At 38.4% G+C, this 13,436-nt stretch overlaps 1 protein-coding gene across 4 annotated transcripts; it reads left to right on the forward strand.

The window, feature by feature from the left end:
• Window positions 1-1,297: 1,297 nt before the first annotated feature.
• On the forward strand, window positions 1,298-11,360 carry LOC135474989 (RNA-binding protein 25-like). 4 transcript variants are annotated; one of them, XR_010445017.1, is made up of 6 exons: window positions 1,298-1,343; window positions 2,233-2,262; window positions 2,989-3,097; window positions 3,762-3,928; window positions 4,664-4,723; window positions 9,879-11,360. XR_010445017.1 is itself a non-coding variant. In XM_064754710.1 (2 exons), exon 1 carries the CDS (start codon window positions 7,394-7,396, stop codon window positions 8,039-8,041), a length of 648 nt encoding a protein of 215 aa, XP_064610780.1. In that variant the 5' UTR covers window positions 6,942-7,393; the 3' UTR covers window positions 8,042-8,908; window positions 9,859-11,360. The 4 variants fall into 4 exon arrangements, 2 of the variants coding, with proteins under 2 accessions (XP_064610780.1, XP_064610779.1); XM_064754710.1 differs by lacking the exons at window positions 1,298-1,343; window positions 2,233-2,262; window positions 2,989-3,097; window positions 3,762-3,928; window positions 4,664-4,723 and adding an exon at window positions 6,942-8,908 and having other exon boundaries at window positions 9,859-11,360; XM_064754709.1 differs by lacking the exons at window positions 1,298-1,343; window positions 2,233-2,262; window positions 2,989-3,097; window positions 3,762-3,928; window positions 4,664-4,723 and adding an exon at window positions 6,942-8,908.
• The last annotated feature ends 2,076 nt before the right edge of the window (window positions 11,361-13,436 follow it).

Raw genomic sequence — 13,436 nt, forward strand, 5'->3', positions numbered from 1 at the left:
CAGAAAGGTAAAGTAGCCACCGTCCTCCTCGTGGATGTTGTACTTTATACCTGCAGGAAGTTAAATTAGCCACCGTCCTCCTCGTGGATGTTGTACTTTATACCTGGAGAAAGGTAAATTAGCCACCGTCCTCCTCGTGGATGTTGTAGGCCTACTTTATACCTGGAGAAAGGTAAAGTAGCCACCGTCCTCCTCGTGGATGTTGTACTTTATACCTATATGAAGGTAAATTAGCCACCGTCCTCCTCGTGGATGTTGTACTTTATACCTGGAGAAAGTTTAAATAGCCGCCGTTCTCCTCGTGGATGTTGTGCTTTATACCTGCAGGAAGTTAAATTAGCCACCGTCCTCATCGTGGATGTTGTACTTTGTACCTGGAGAAAGGTAAATTAGCCACCGTCCTCCACGTGGATGTTGTACTTTATACCTGCAGGAAGTTAAATTAGCCACCGTCCTCCTCGTGGATGTTGTACTTTATACCTGGAGAAAGGTAAAGTAGCCACCATCCTCCTCGTGGATGTTGTACTTTATACCTGCAGGAAGTTAAATTAGCCACCGTCCTCCTCGTGGATGTTGTATTTTATACCTACAGGAAGTTAAATTAGCCACCGTCCTCCTCGTGGATGTTGTACTTTATACCTACAGGAAGGTAAATTAACCACCGTCCTCCTCGTGGATGTGTATTTTATACCTGCAGGAAGTTAAAAAATCCACCGTCCTCCTCGTGGATGTTGTATTTTATACCTGCAGGAAGTTAAATAAGCCACCGTCCTCCTCGTGGATGTTGTATTTTATACCTGCAGGGAATTAAATAAGCCACCGTCCTCCTCGTGGATGTTGTATTTTATACCTGCAGGAAGTTAAATAAGTTAAATACCAAGTACCTGTATATTGTATAGTCCTATAGGCCTATGAACCCCATGTCGGGAAAACGGGTCTGGAGAGGCCTTGGGCTGTTGTATCCTTATGATATAGGCCTAGAATACCTTGTCTTATTCATCATCTGTCGTCGGTAGTTTGATAATTTATACCGATAATTTATAACATACCTTGTCTTACTCATCATCTGTTGTCGATAGTTCGATAATTTGGAGAAGCACTGTAGTAAATAAAATTTAAGTTAATGGTGTCAGATATACGGTGATATAATCCGTATGTCTTTTTACCGAACACAAATGTGTAACTATGCCCCACCACTTTGCATTTCGCGCCATATGTATGGTCATGCGCACTGCAACGTCCTCCTGATGGATGTCCGTTCTCCTGGTGGATGTACTTCCGTTCCCCTCGTGGATGTAGGCTGACGAGTACTGTTGGTTTGGATCGCGAAAGAATGATCTAAGGTAAGCCGTTTAAGTGTTACTCTGTATAACTACTTAAAATTGTTTGAAAACCGTATGATTGTAAAGCTTTTTACAAATTAGGAACAGGTGTACTTGTTTTTATTGTAGACAGTTAAACGGTTAATTGCTTCACAATCTGCGAATCACATTCCCGCGACGTCCCAACAACAACAACAACAAGCGAAAAGGGCATGCTGAAACTAGCACATGGGAGTTTGTAGGGAATAAGTTGCTGTCTCCGCATTTCATTTATGCTATGTCATTGTCTTTCGGTTCCTTAGCATGAAAATTTGTTAAATAAAGTCACTCAGTCAATTAATCAATTTCTGGGGAGCTATTGTATTTGTGGGTTGCTAACCTATCAATCGCATTTTTAATGCTAGGCATCAAAAGACAGCAACCTATTCCCTACAACCTACCGCTAACCGCAACATTAACAGCCACATGAAAGTTGAAGTAATTCTGCCGACATTAGGCCTACGTTTTAGTTATTGCCTTTTGTCAGTTTATCACATAGAAAGAAACAAGCCAATAGATCTAAATGATTCTACAAAATGATGCATATTCACCACTGTTGCCTCCAGCCACCTAACCCCTTTTTGCAAATGTTAGGACTGGTAATACAGTGTTTTTTATGGTGTTTTGTTTAGTGTACATATGCCTAGAAATGTCAGCAGATATGACTTAACATGTTGACTGAAAATTAATGGTGCATGATGGTTTGACTTCCATGTATTTGCTGCACATGAAAATCATTAAAACAATGGCAGGGAATCCTGCATAAATTTGTTGTCATCCCTAGTCTAGAACCACATTAAGGTTTATCGGCTTTTATATGGTATATTTTTGTGCTTGGGTGGAGTAATTAAAAATAACTTTCTGTTTGCAGATTGAAAGATGTTGAGCAGAGGGAAAAATGGTAAATATTTGCAAACCATACTATTAATGTTACACGTTATGAATATGTATGTCAGTCATTTCAAGATCCAAATTGAGGAGCGGGCCCTGGCTTCTTTTTTTTTTTTTTTTTTTTTTTTTGATTGGTGTTTTACGCTGTACTCAAGAATATTTCACTTATACGACGGCGGCCAGCATTATGGTGGGTGGAAACCGGGCAGAGCCCAGGGGGAACCCACGACCATCCGCAGGTTGCTGGCAGACCTTCCCACTTACGGCCGGAGAGGAAACCAGCATGAGCTGGACTTGAACTCACAGCGACCGCATTGGTGAGAGGCTCCTGGGTCATTACGCTGCGCTAGCACGCTAACCGACCCCTGGCTTCTTGATTAAGGCGCTAGTCTTTCAATCATAGGTCACATGGGTTGTGGCTTCAATCCCATTCTCGGACACAGAACTTCAGAGGTGCAGATAAAATCAAGCCTGCTGAAAATCTATCCTGAACATAGGGTAATTTCACTGGTGATTAAAATTAGACTTCATATTTAATTCGTCAACTTTTTAAAGCTAATTTGAGACCTTGTCACATTGCTAAATCAATGTAAAAACTCTTAAAACATATAATTCTTACCAGTGTTTTGGAATTTCTTTTTTACAGTACATTGGTCTCCTATTATGTAGTTATTATTAAAAACTTAGTACATACCATGGGTACTTTATAAAATTTATTAATTTTTTTTTCAAACAGTAACTGAGCAGGAGGAGTAAAGCAAATCCAATGGAGGATTGTATTTTTTATATAAATTGTAACCTTGATAAAGATGGACTGGAAGTCAAATTTATCAATCAGTTAAATGGTGAGTTGTGCTTTGTTTTTATATTTAGTATTATGTTACAGTGTGTTTTATTTACAATTAAGGAATAAAAATGGAGGAAAATGTGATTTAAGTTTTCACAGTATGTAAATTGGTTTCCACCTTCACAGCTTTTATCTGATTTCAGATATCATATACCTGAAGTCATGATTAATGTTGCATGAAGCAAAAATCATTCATTGATGGCCAGATTTTGTACTTGGACGCCTCAGCTAATTTAGAGGGAGGATAATATTGTTTTGCCTGTAACACAGTGTTGTTCATATGGGCATGATTTGTATCCCAGATTCATACCAGATGGACAAAGTGGTGAAGTCTGTTGAATTTAGACCAGGCTTTACAAATATATTCACATTGATCTTTAGTTAGCAAGTGTGATGTATGTGTTTGCCTGGGCAGGACATGGTGACCTCAGCATAATATCCAATCTGAATTGTTCATTGAAGATTTTTAAGTCATGTTTTGCATTATTAATAATCAGAAATATTTGTACATGATGTAAGTGAACACAATTTGACATATTCAAAGCCAAGATCTGAAGTAGTAATCTTATTCAGTGACATATTTTAAATCTTTGAAATAAGTTATAAGATTTATGTCAGGTTTGACTTCTGAGTTTTCTGAAGGTCTTTGTTTAACATTTCAGGCAATGGAGGAGTGTTCACATCAATTAAATTCTGCAAAAGAGATTTCCTTTTGGAGTATGTCTTTGAAAGGCTGGCAAAACGGAAGCTGTGGAAAGGGAAAAATTCCATAGACAAGAATGTGGGGTCCTAGCTGGATTTTTTTCCCTTTCAGTGGAAAAGCGGAATGGTAAGTTCTGCAACTAAAAGCAGTGTATTTTCCTCATGCCATTCTGTTAATGCTGTAGTCAAAGTGCAGAGAATACTTTCTAAAATACATGTTGGACCCCTAGTTTGGAATTAAATAGCTTTTTAAACAATGCTAAAAAACCAGTAGGGTTTACCTAGTATTGAGCTGTGCACAAGTATCCACTATGTTACATCACAGGGGTGATAGCAAGTCTAAGGTAAGCTAATGCAGTTCCCCATGAAATAAAGCTGCTATAAATGTGTCTCAAACTAAAAGAAGGTACATTTTATATTTTGACTGATAAATTTCATGGAAGCATTTGGTCTTCCTTGCATGTGCATCCCGTACCAGTTTCAGTTGACATTCATCAGTTTTATTGGATTCCTTATTTACCTGTGAGACACTTATACTAAAAGTTTTGGTCATAAGCAGATCAGTGTGATGTCTCTGCTTTTCTATATTTTCCCTCTTACTCTCCAAAACAGCCGTATACAAATGTACACATCCACAGACTTGTGTACGTTCAACTTTGAAATTGTGTGGCACTGATAAACGAAATAATATGGATGTGCATATGTGACACACTAGTGTGTACGACTGGTACACAGTTGTATTTTCACTGTTTGTGAAATAAGAGACATCGAAAATCTTGCTTCTAAGCTTATAGGAATTAACTCAGTATCAAATGCAAAGATAAAAATGACACTATTATTTTTCTTTCTGTCGCTCATTCAGACGACAGCTGCAATATGGAGACAAGGCAACATATGGCTGCATCCCATCAACGTCAGAAAGGTGAGTGTTTTTATATTAGCATGTATTCCTATATATTGCTGAGGATACATGTACATTACTTTAATCTGCACTTTTCATTACATTCAGTTACAGGGGAATGTACAGCAATACAATTACTTTTCTGTTCTGTTTCTTTTCTATCCCTTTGAAGCAGATAAACTCAGTCAGGAATTTATCAGTAAAACAGTGAACAGTTCAGCTGTATATAAAAAATCAGAATTATATTTTTTCTACAGGTTTCTACTTTTCCACGCTTTTCCCATGCTGTGTACCAAATTTTCATGTTTTTTGTAGAAGACAGATGTTACGGTATTGAAAACGGCAACAGAAAACAGACTCAGTGACTCAATATTACAATGTAAACAATGCTTTATATATAAAATGAGACGTACAGTTTTACAGACAGTTCAACAACAACAACAACATACACATCAGTATTACCGGTCTTTACAAGTTTCCAGTTCACCTTTGCATCCCAAGGAATGTATTCCAGGAAATCCAACGTAAAGACCATGGGATAAACACACAATTCACACAAGTCACAAATTGTCCTAGACAGGTACTTCGCCAGGTTAGCGAACACGAACACAGGTTACACAGAACTGGAACAGTCAAGCCTTTGAATGACGTCACACCCGCAGAGCACAACACAGGGTAAATACAGGCATGGAGGTATAATCCACTTCAGATCAGTCACAGCTCCCGCAGAAGCTCACAAACGAGCCGTTCAGAGACGTAGAGTAATGTCACCTTGTGGCAGAACGAACGTCCTTTGCAAAACTGAAAACTTCAGTTTAGAGTCCTTGACGACCTTGTCGGTCAGGTGAGGTCAGCGTGTTAAACAAATTACACAGTCCACACTGTATAATCATAATAAAGATCCGAACACCAATAAACGTGACTTCCGCAGAAATTCACATAAACCAGACATCAGTACTACTGTGGTACACAAACGGTGCCGGCATAAAAAAACTGTCCTCCCAAATGAAACTGGCATCACCAGCTCATATCAAAATAATGGACTCGATACGAGAGCGTCTCACACTCTCCTGGCTCCCAGTGGATGCAGCAAAAAATCCTCCCCTCTGCACAGAAAACACGGCTTATATACGTGCCAGGTGGATTCAACTATTCTTAGACACAGAATTAACAGCCAATGAACAGCCAGTTAAATAAACAGAGCATTGAACACGGTGCTTTCGGCCAGGTTCGCGCTGTACATATATAACAGGGCCTGTTATGCTTATAACATATAACACCAAGGTCCGCAGACTAACAGTACATGAAAACATTAAATAGTCATACATAACACCCCCACCCTTCAGGGAAAGAAAGTTTTGCATAAAACTTTCTTTAACATATTCATAATTATGAATAACAATAACGTTTACCATAGTCTTTAAAAACAAAGCTGCAGAAAACCAACTAGACACGTGACAAACAATCAGCAATCACATTATCTTTCCCTTTTATGTGTCTAATCTCTAGATTAAATTCTTGCAAAAGCAAACTCCACCGTAACAATCTTCGGTTTTTACCTTTTAGTTTGTGCAAGAAGGTTAAGGGATTGTGATCTGTATACACAACAATGGGGTAACTTGAGGAAGTCACATATACTTCAAAATGCTGTAATGCTAGAATCAAGGACAGACATTCCTTTTCTATTGTCGAATAATTTCTCTGGCACTTGTCAAATTTGCGAGAGAAAAAACATACAGGGTGATCAACGTGATCTGTTTCATTTTCTTGTAACAAAACTGCCCCAGCAGATATATCACTAGCATCAACAGCTAGCTTAAATGGTAAATTAAAATCAGGTGCTACAAGTATGGGGCCGCTGCTTAGCATGGCCTTTAATCTATCAAAAGATCTCTGACACTCAATGGACCACAAGAATTTAGCACCTTTCTTTAACAGCTGAGTTAGTGGCTCACTAACAAATGAAAAGTTCCTACAGAACTTTCGATAATAACCTGCCATGCCCAAAAAACGCTTTAACTCTCTCTTACAACTTGGCACTGGAAAACAAGAGATAGCACTGATTTTAGAATTAACAGGTTTTACCTGACCCTGTCCGACAACATGCCCTAGATATGTGACAAAAGCACAACCAAACTCACACTTGGCCAAATTTACTGTAAGATTGGCTTGGGACAGTCTCGCAAATAATGCCTCCTTGCCTGTATTTACCCTGTGTTGTGCTCTGCGGGTGTGACGTCATTCAAAGGCTTGACTGTTCCAGTTCTGTGTAACCTGTGTTCGTGTTCGCTAACCTGGCGAAGTACCTGTCTAGGACAATTTGTGACTTGTGTGAATTGTGTGTTTATCCCATGGTCTTTACGTTGGATTTCCTGGAATACATTCCTTGGGATGCAAAGGTGAACTGGAAACTTGTAAAGACCGGTAATACTGATGTGTATGTTGTTGTTGTTGTTGAACTGTCTGTAAAACTGTACGTCTCATTTTATATATAAAGCATTGTTTACATTGTAATATTGAGTCACTGAGTCTGTTTTCTGTTGCCGTTTTCAATACCGTAACAGAAATTGGGGGCTTGTCCGGGAACCGATTGTTTCCCTTTTGTTTTGCACCGGATATTTGAAGTTAAACACAAGTGAGAAGCGATTGCTTAATTTTAACGGTGAATGATTCAGTGGCTAAATATTTACAATGGGAGATTTTGATCCTAAACAGTTTGTTAATGCGCCCGATCAGGATGTTTTTGAGAGTTTAAAGAAGGAAGACTTGGTTAAGTTAGGGACATTTTTAGGTTTGTCCATAAAGTCTTCATGGAGGAAAAGAGATATGCAGCATACTTTGTTGAAACATTTAGTGGAGATAGGCAAGTTTGATAGTTCTGCATTATCAGATTATGAGTTCGAGGGTCAGTCTGATGCTGAGCTTAAGTTTAAGCAGTTTGAGTTAAAGTTGAGATTGGAGAAAGAGGAAAGAGAGAAAGAGAGGGAACATGAGAGAGAGAGGCAAGAGAAAGAGAGGGAACATGAGATAGAGTTAGAAAAGTTGAAAATGCAGAGAGAGAGAGAGGAGAGAGAAATGCAAGAAAGAGAGAGGGAAAGAGAATTGGAGTTCCAAATGAAAAAGTTAGAGGTTGAGAGAGGTGAGAAACCGGGTCCTTCCGGTAGACAGGATTCAGGATTTGATGTGACCAAATACATTCGGTTAGTTCCATCCTTTCAGGAAAAAGAGGTGGATAAGTATTTTCTGCATTTTGAGAAAATTGCAAATAGTTTGAAGTGGCCTAAAGAGTTCTGGACTATGTTATTACAGAGTGTGCTAATTGTAAAGACCATGGGATAAACACACAATTCACACAAGTCACAAATTGTCCTAGACAGGTACTTCGCCAGGTTAGCGAACACGAACACAGGTTACACAGAACTGGAACAGTCAAGCCTTTGAATGACGTCACACCCGCAGAGCACAACACAGGGTAAATACAGGCATGGAGGTATAATCCACTTCAGATCAGTCACAGCTCCCGCAGAAGCTCACAAACGAGCCGTTCAGAGACGTAGAGTAATGTCACCTTGTGGCAGAACGAACGTCCTTTGCAAAACTGAAAACTTCAGTTTAGAGTCCTTGACGACCTTGTCGGTCAGGTGAGGTCAGCGTGTTAAACAAATTACACAGTCCACACTGTATAATCATAATAAAGATCCGAACACCAATAAACGTGACTTCCGCAGAAATTCACATAAACCAGACATCAGTACTACTGTGGTACACAAACGGTGCCGGCATAAAAAAACTGTCCTCCCAAATGAAACTGGCATCACCAGCTCATATCAAAATAATGGACTCGATACGAGAGCGTCTCACACTCTCCTGGCTCCCAGTGGATGCAGCAAAAAATCCTCCCCTCTGCACAGAAAACACGGCTTATATACGTGCCAGGTGGATTCAACTATTCTTAGACACAGAATTAACAGCCAATGAACAGCCAGTTAAATAAACAGAGCATTGAACACGGTGCTTTCGGCCAGGTTCGCGCTGTACATATATAACAGGGCCTGTTATGCTTATAACATATAACACCAAGGTCCGCAGACTAACAGTACATGAAAACATTAAATAGTCATACATAACACAGATAATCGGCCTGACAGTGAAGACAGCATTAACAACTAGAGGAAGAGTCTGAATCAGCTGAAGCTAGTGATAGTGGTATGTACACCAATGGGTACATGTACGCCACAAGTGAAATCTGGCAATTTCATATGCATGACTTCCTCACTATAGGAGCAAATGTCCTTGAGGTAGGAACTTCAAATTTTGGATGTGCTCAGTTAAGGGTCAACGTATTCACTTTAGGGTTTCCTATTTAAATTGGGTTCATTGCAATTAAATGTCTGGTTCTATGGCAACGAAATATAATAGCCATTTCAAAGACATGCTGTGAATAGAAGCGAAAAATCAGTTGAGATAGGAACTTTTGATTGGGATAAATTATCATTTGAGGGTGAACTAAGACCCTATATAAATTCGGGTCATTTGGCTTAAATTTCTGGTTTCTGTGGCAACCAACTGTAATAGCCATGTGAAGGACAAGATGGGCACTTCAGATTTTGGATATGTGTTCAGTTCGGCGTGAACCAACACCCTATTTAAATGGAGGTTATATTGATTAAATTTCTTGTTTTTATGGCATCAAGTATATCTTACAACTGTTTGGACATGTATCTTTGTAACAGAATAAAAACTGAGCTTTTTTGTGTCTCCTAAAGACTTGACCGAAACACTAGACCTGTAGGGTTTGCACACAGCTGTATTACTTAATTTATTTATTTATTTATTTATTTATTTGATTCCTGTTTTACGCCGTACTCAAGAATATTTCACTTACACAATGGCGGCCATCATTATGGTGGGTGTAAACCAGGCAGAACCCGGGGGAAATCCACGACCATCTGCAAGTTGCTGGAAGACTGATTACTTAATGCTGATGGGATTAAGTGTGCCCACTCACTTCTGGTTCTTGCATGTCTGGTTTTAATAGGAAAGCTTAGTGCTTGAAACTGAAACTTGTTTTATGTATAGCTTACAGTAGCAGGTATTGTATGAGATTGCGGAACATTTTTAACTTTTATTTTGTGTGTATGTTTTGTAATAGTTAGGTTGATTTCTTTTTATCCAGAAAACCGAGCTTATCATCCAACAGACTGAGTTTATCATAGATGGAAGGAAAGTGAAGAAGGGATTGTCAAGGCTCACTTCAATGTTATATGGGTGACAATTAAAAAGGATTCCCAGGAAAGAGAGAAATCAACGTTTTTCTGAAGGATAATCTGTTTGTCTCATTTCCTGTCAAACCATCAAGCCAAGGTTATGAATGAGAAATATAAGCACAGAGTAAAGGTAAAAATATAACTTTTTGTAGTTAACCTAGTCACTAGGTTCACAAAGCTTCACTATACTGGCCTTTCTGAGTTGTACAAATAAGCTGCGCGTTTTTGGTTAAAATTTAGAATTTGCTTGGCTCATCTGACATCATCATGGCAGTACTTAAGATTTTCTCGAAGTGTGCGTGTTACTTAATTTGAACTGCGATATCTCGGTAATTACTCATCATAAATAAAGAGACAAGGTTTTTAAACTCAGGGGTGGAAACTTTATGATCTCGTTTATACCACAGTCTGTTTTTGTTTGTTCTTGTCATTTATTTATCATTAAATTCATTAATTCATTAAAAATTTCATAAATTATAATGAATTAATTAGATGCTCTCTGTAACATTGTGAACTGTGGTCTGATTTCAATACGTTATTTCTTTGGTTTGCTGTTTGGAATGTCATGTAGTTGCCTATGCATGTATGTAGCAGAATAATATGTAGTCTCATTCTGTGATTCTCAGTCACATTTGAAATATCTCTCTGAGCGAATATTTTATTACATTCAATCGAGGAAACTGCTTATTTGACTAGTAATGATGAGATTGAGAAGAAATGACAGCGTAGTTGTGTGTAGTGAAAATAGAGACCCATTGCCACAGTCCAGTCTTTACATATATTTCGCAATGGCTGGGCACAATTTTCAAAAAAAAAAACAAGACGAATATCAGTCATCTTCATTCAAAGGCTTTGTTGAGTTTGAGCTTGTGTAGTGAGGCTTCCATTTTAACTCTGTTTCCGCATGAGGTTGTAAGTAAAGGTCGGCCAAGTAAGCATAAGATCATGCTCATCATTATGGATTTACGGTTTGGTGTCAGCGAACAAAATTAAATTGTGTGGCTGGTTGAAAAATGTTTTGCAATCATGTATATAGGAGTGTAATTAAATTGTATGTCAAAATGCTGAGTAGAATGTGTTAGTTAATAGCAGATTGTTGAATTAGTTGATGTTTTAGATGAGAGTCCTGTAACATAACCAGGTTTAGCTCCACATATGGTTCTGTATTCCACAACATTACTTGTTCTGTTCGATTCATAATTTTAATCACTGACTGTACTAAAGTGAAATATACATAGATGTGGCACAAACACCATTAAAAAACCTCACGTATCACATGAAAATTACCTTGAATTGTGAGCATTTAAGATAGGATCACCTTTGTACACACTCCATGCCCATGTTTTTGTGAATCATGAAAGTGACAATAAATGCAGCTATGTTCAATAAGATACACATTGTGTACTTTGTTCTAGATTAGAAAACAGGAAGCAATAACCTCTTGTGTTGCTAGTATGAAATGTGAACCTATGAACAATGGGCTATTAGTACCAATTCATTGCATTTTGGTGATGGTCCAAATCCCTATTATTCACAATTGATAGAAAGCCTCCCTTTTTCGTGTTCAATTATAGGTCACACCAGACGTGGGTTCCATCCCACTCTCGAACAGGAAACTTTAAATGTTATCATTGTTCAGTTGTTTGTGGGGCCTTGGTGTCAACAGGAAATAGTTGTATATGATGTTACAGGAAGAGCTCACTTCACATCTCCAGCCTTTCACCACTGTCATTGTTCAGTTGTTTGTAGGGCCTTGGTGTCAACAGGAAATAGTTGTATATGATGTTACAGGAAGAGCTCACTTCACATCTCCAGCCTTTCACCACTGTCAGATACACTCGTATCGGGAGGAGTTACAAGTTTCCTCGTATGAGCATATGTCAGATGTGGGAGAGTTTGCCAGTTACTCGCCAAAGGTCGATGGTTTACCGTGGCCACGCTGCTTCCCTCCACCACACCAACAAAATCTGGCCGCCATCAATTAATTTAAATAGTTTGATGTTAAGCAGCAATCAAAAATCAAAAAAATTGCCCTTGGGGCTTGGAGGCTATTAGTAATAGGCGCCCCTCTCTTGTGTATGCTTTTACGACTAGTTAGCCTGCCGTCCACAACTGTGACATGTCAGTTACTTGCGAAAGGAAATCGACCTTTCGCAAGTAACTGACAACAAAAAATTACAGATTTCTCTGGATCAGAGGATTGCACCCTTACCATATAATACCTTCTCGTTAACACAGTTGAGTTTACGACTTTAGCCAGACATATTTCATAGGTTTGACAACATTTGTAAGGAGGGAGACATATTATATGGGGTCGTCTGAATGACACTGTGTAAACATTAGTCGACCAAAGGCAGACATGTACAACATTCTGTTATATGCGGTCGCCTGAATGACACCGTGTAAACACTGGTCTACCATGGGAATACATTCGACATTCTCATTAGGGGCGTCTGAATGACACTGTGTAAAAGATGGTCTACCAAAGGCAGACATATACAGCATTCTGTTTTATGTGATCGTCTGAATGACACCGTGTAAACACTGGTTGACCAAAAGTAGTTATATACGACATTCTGTTATATGCGGTCGTCTGAATGACACTGTGTAAACACAGGTCGACCAAAGCAGACGTGACATTCTATCATATATGGCCGTCTGAATGACCCTGTGTAAACACTGGTCAACCAAAAATAGTCATACACGACATTCTCATATATGATCGTCTGATTGACTGTGTGTATGAAGTATATGTTGTGTACTTGGGCGACCGTTTTAAAATAAAAAGTCATTTAGGTGACCAGCTTAACTTTGGGCGACCATTCTTGGTGTTTATGGGAATCCTATATTTCTAACAACTTTGATATATACAACATTGTCTTAAAAGGTATGAAAATTGGCATAGTTGGGAATACATCTTTACAAGAAGCGTAGATAAATAAAGTGGTGTAAAGATAAATAACTCCAAATAAGTGGTGGCTTTAGGAAATCTACACAGGTCTTTTAAAAAGGTACACATTTCTCTCCAAAGGTTCTTGGTGTTTATGGGAATCCCATATTTCTAACAACTTTGATATATACAACATTGTCTTAAAAGGTATGAAAGTTTGTCATTTGTGCGACATATTAACACCTAAACACAAGGTCTTATAATAGATAAAATATCACATGAAAATTTGTTATTTGGGCGACATATACAGATGTGGTCGCCTAAATGCCCAAAATGTTTGTGCACAAGGTAATATGTCATTTGGGCGACATATATGCGGTCGCCTAAATGACGCATTGACTTTTGGGTGACCAGATATATGCAGTGAATTGTGTATATTTGTTATTTAATAGATGATGAATTATTTTTCTATGCTGTTTGATGTGTAAATGGTTTAAGATGAAAATAAAAAATTTTTGTTCTACAGATGTTTATTGTGATCGAATATATCAGTTTATGAAAGAATGGTTGCCCAAAT

This window comes from Liolophura sinensis, chromosome 9, assembly GCF_032854445.1.
Source record: "Liolophura sinensis isolate JHLJ2023 chromosome 9, CUHK_Ljap_v2, whole genome shotgun sequence".
Classification (NCBI taxonomy): domain Eukaryota; kingdom Metazoa; phylum Mollusca; class Polyplacophora; order Chitonida; family Chitonidae; genus Liolophura; species Liolophura sinensis.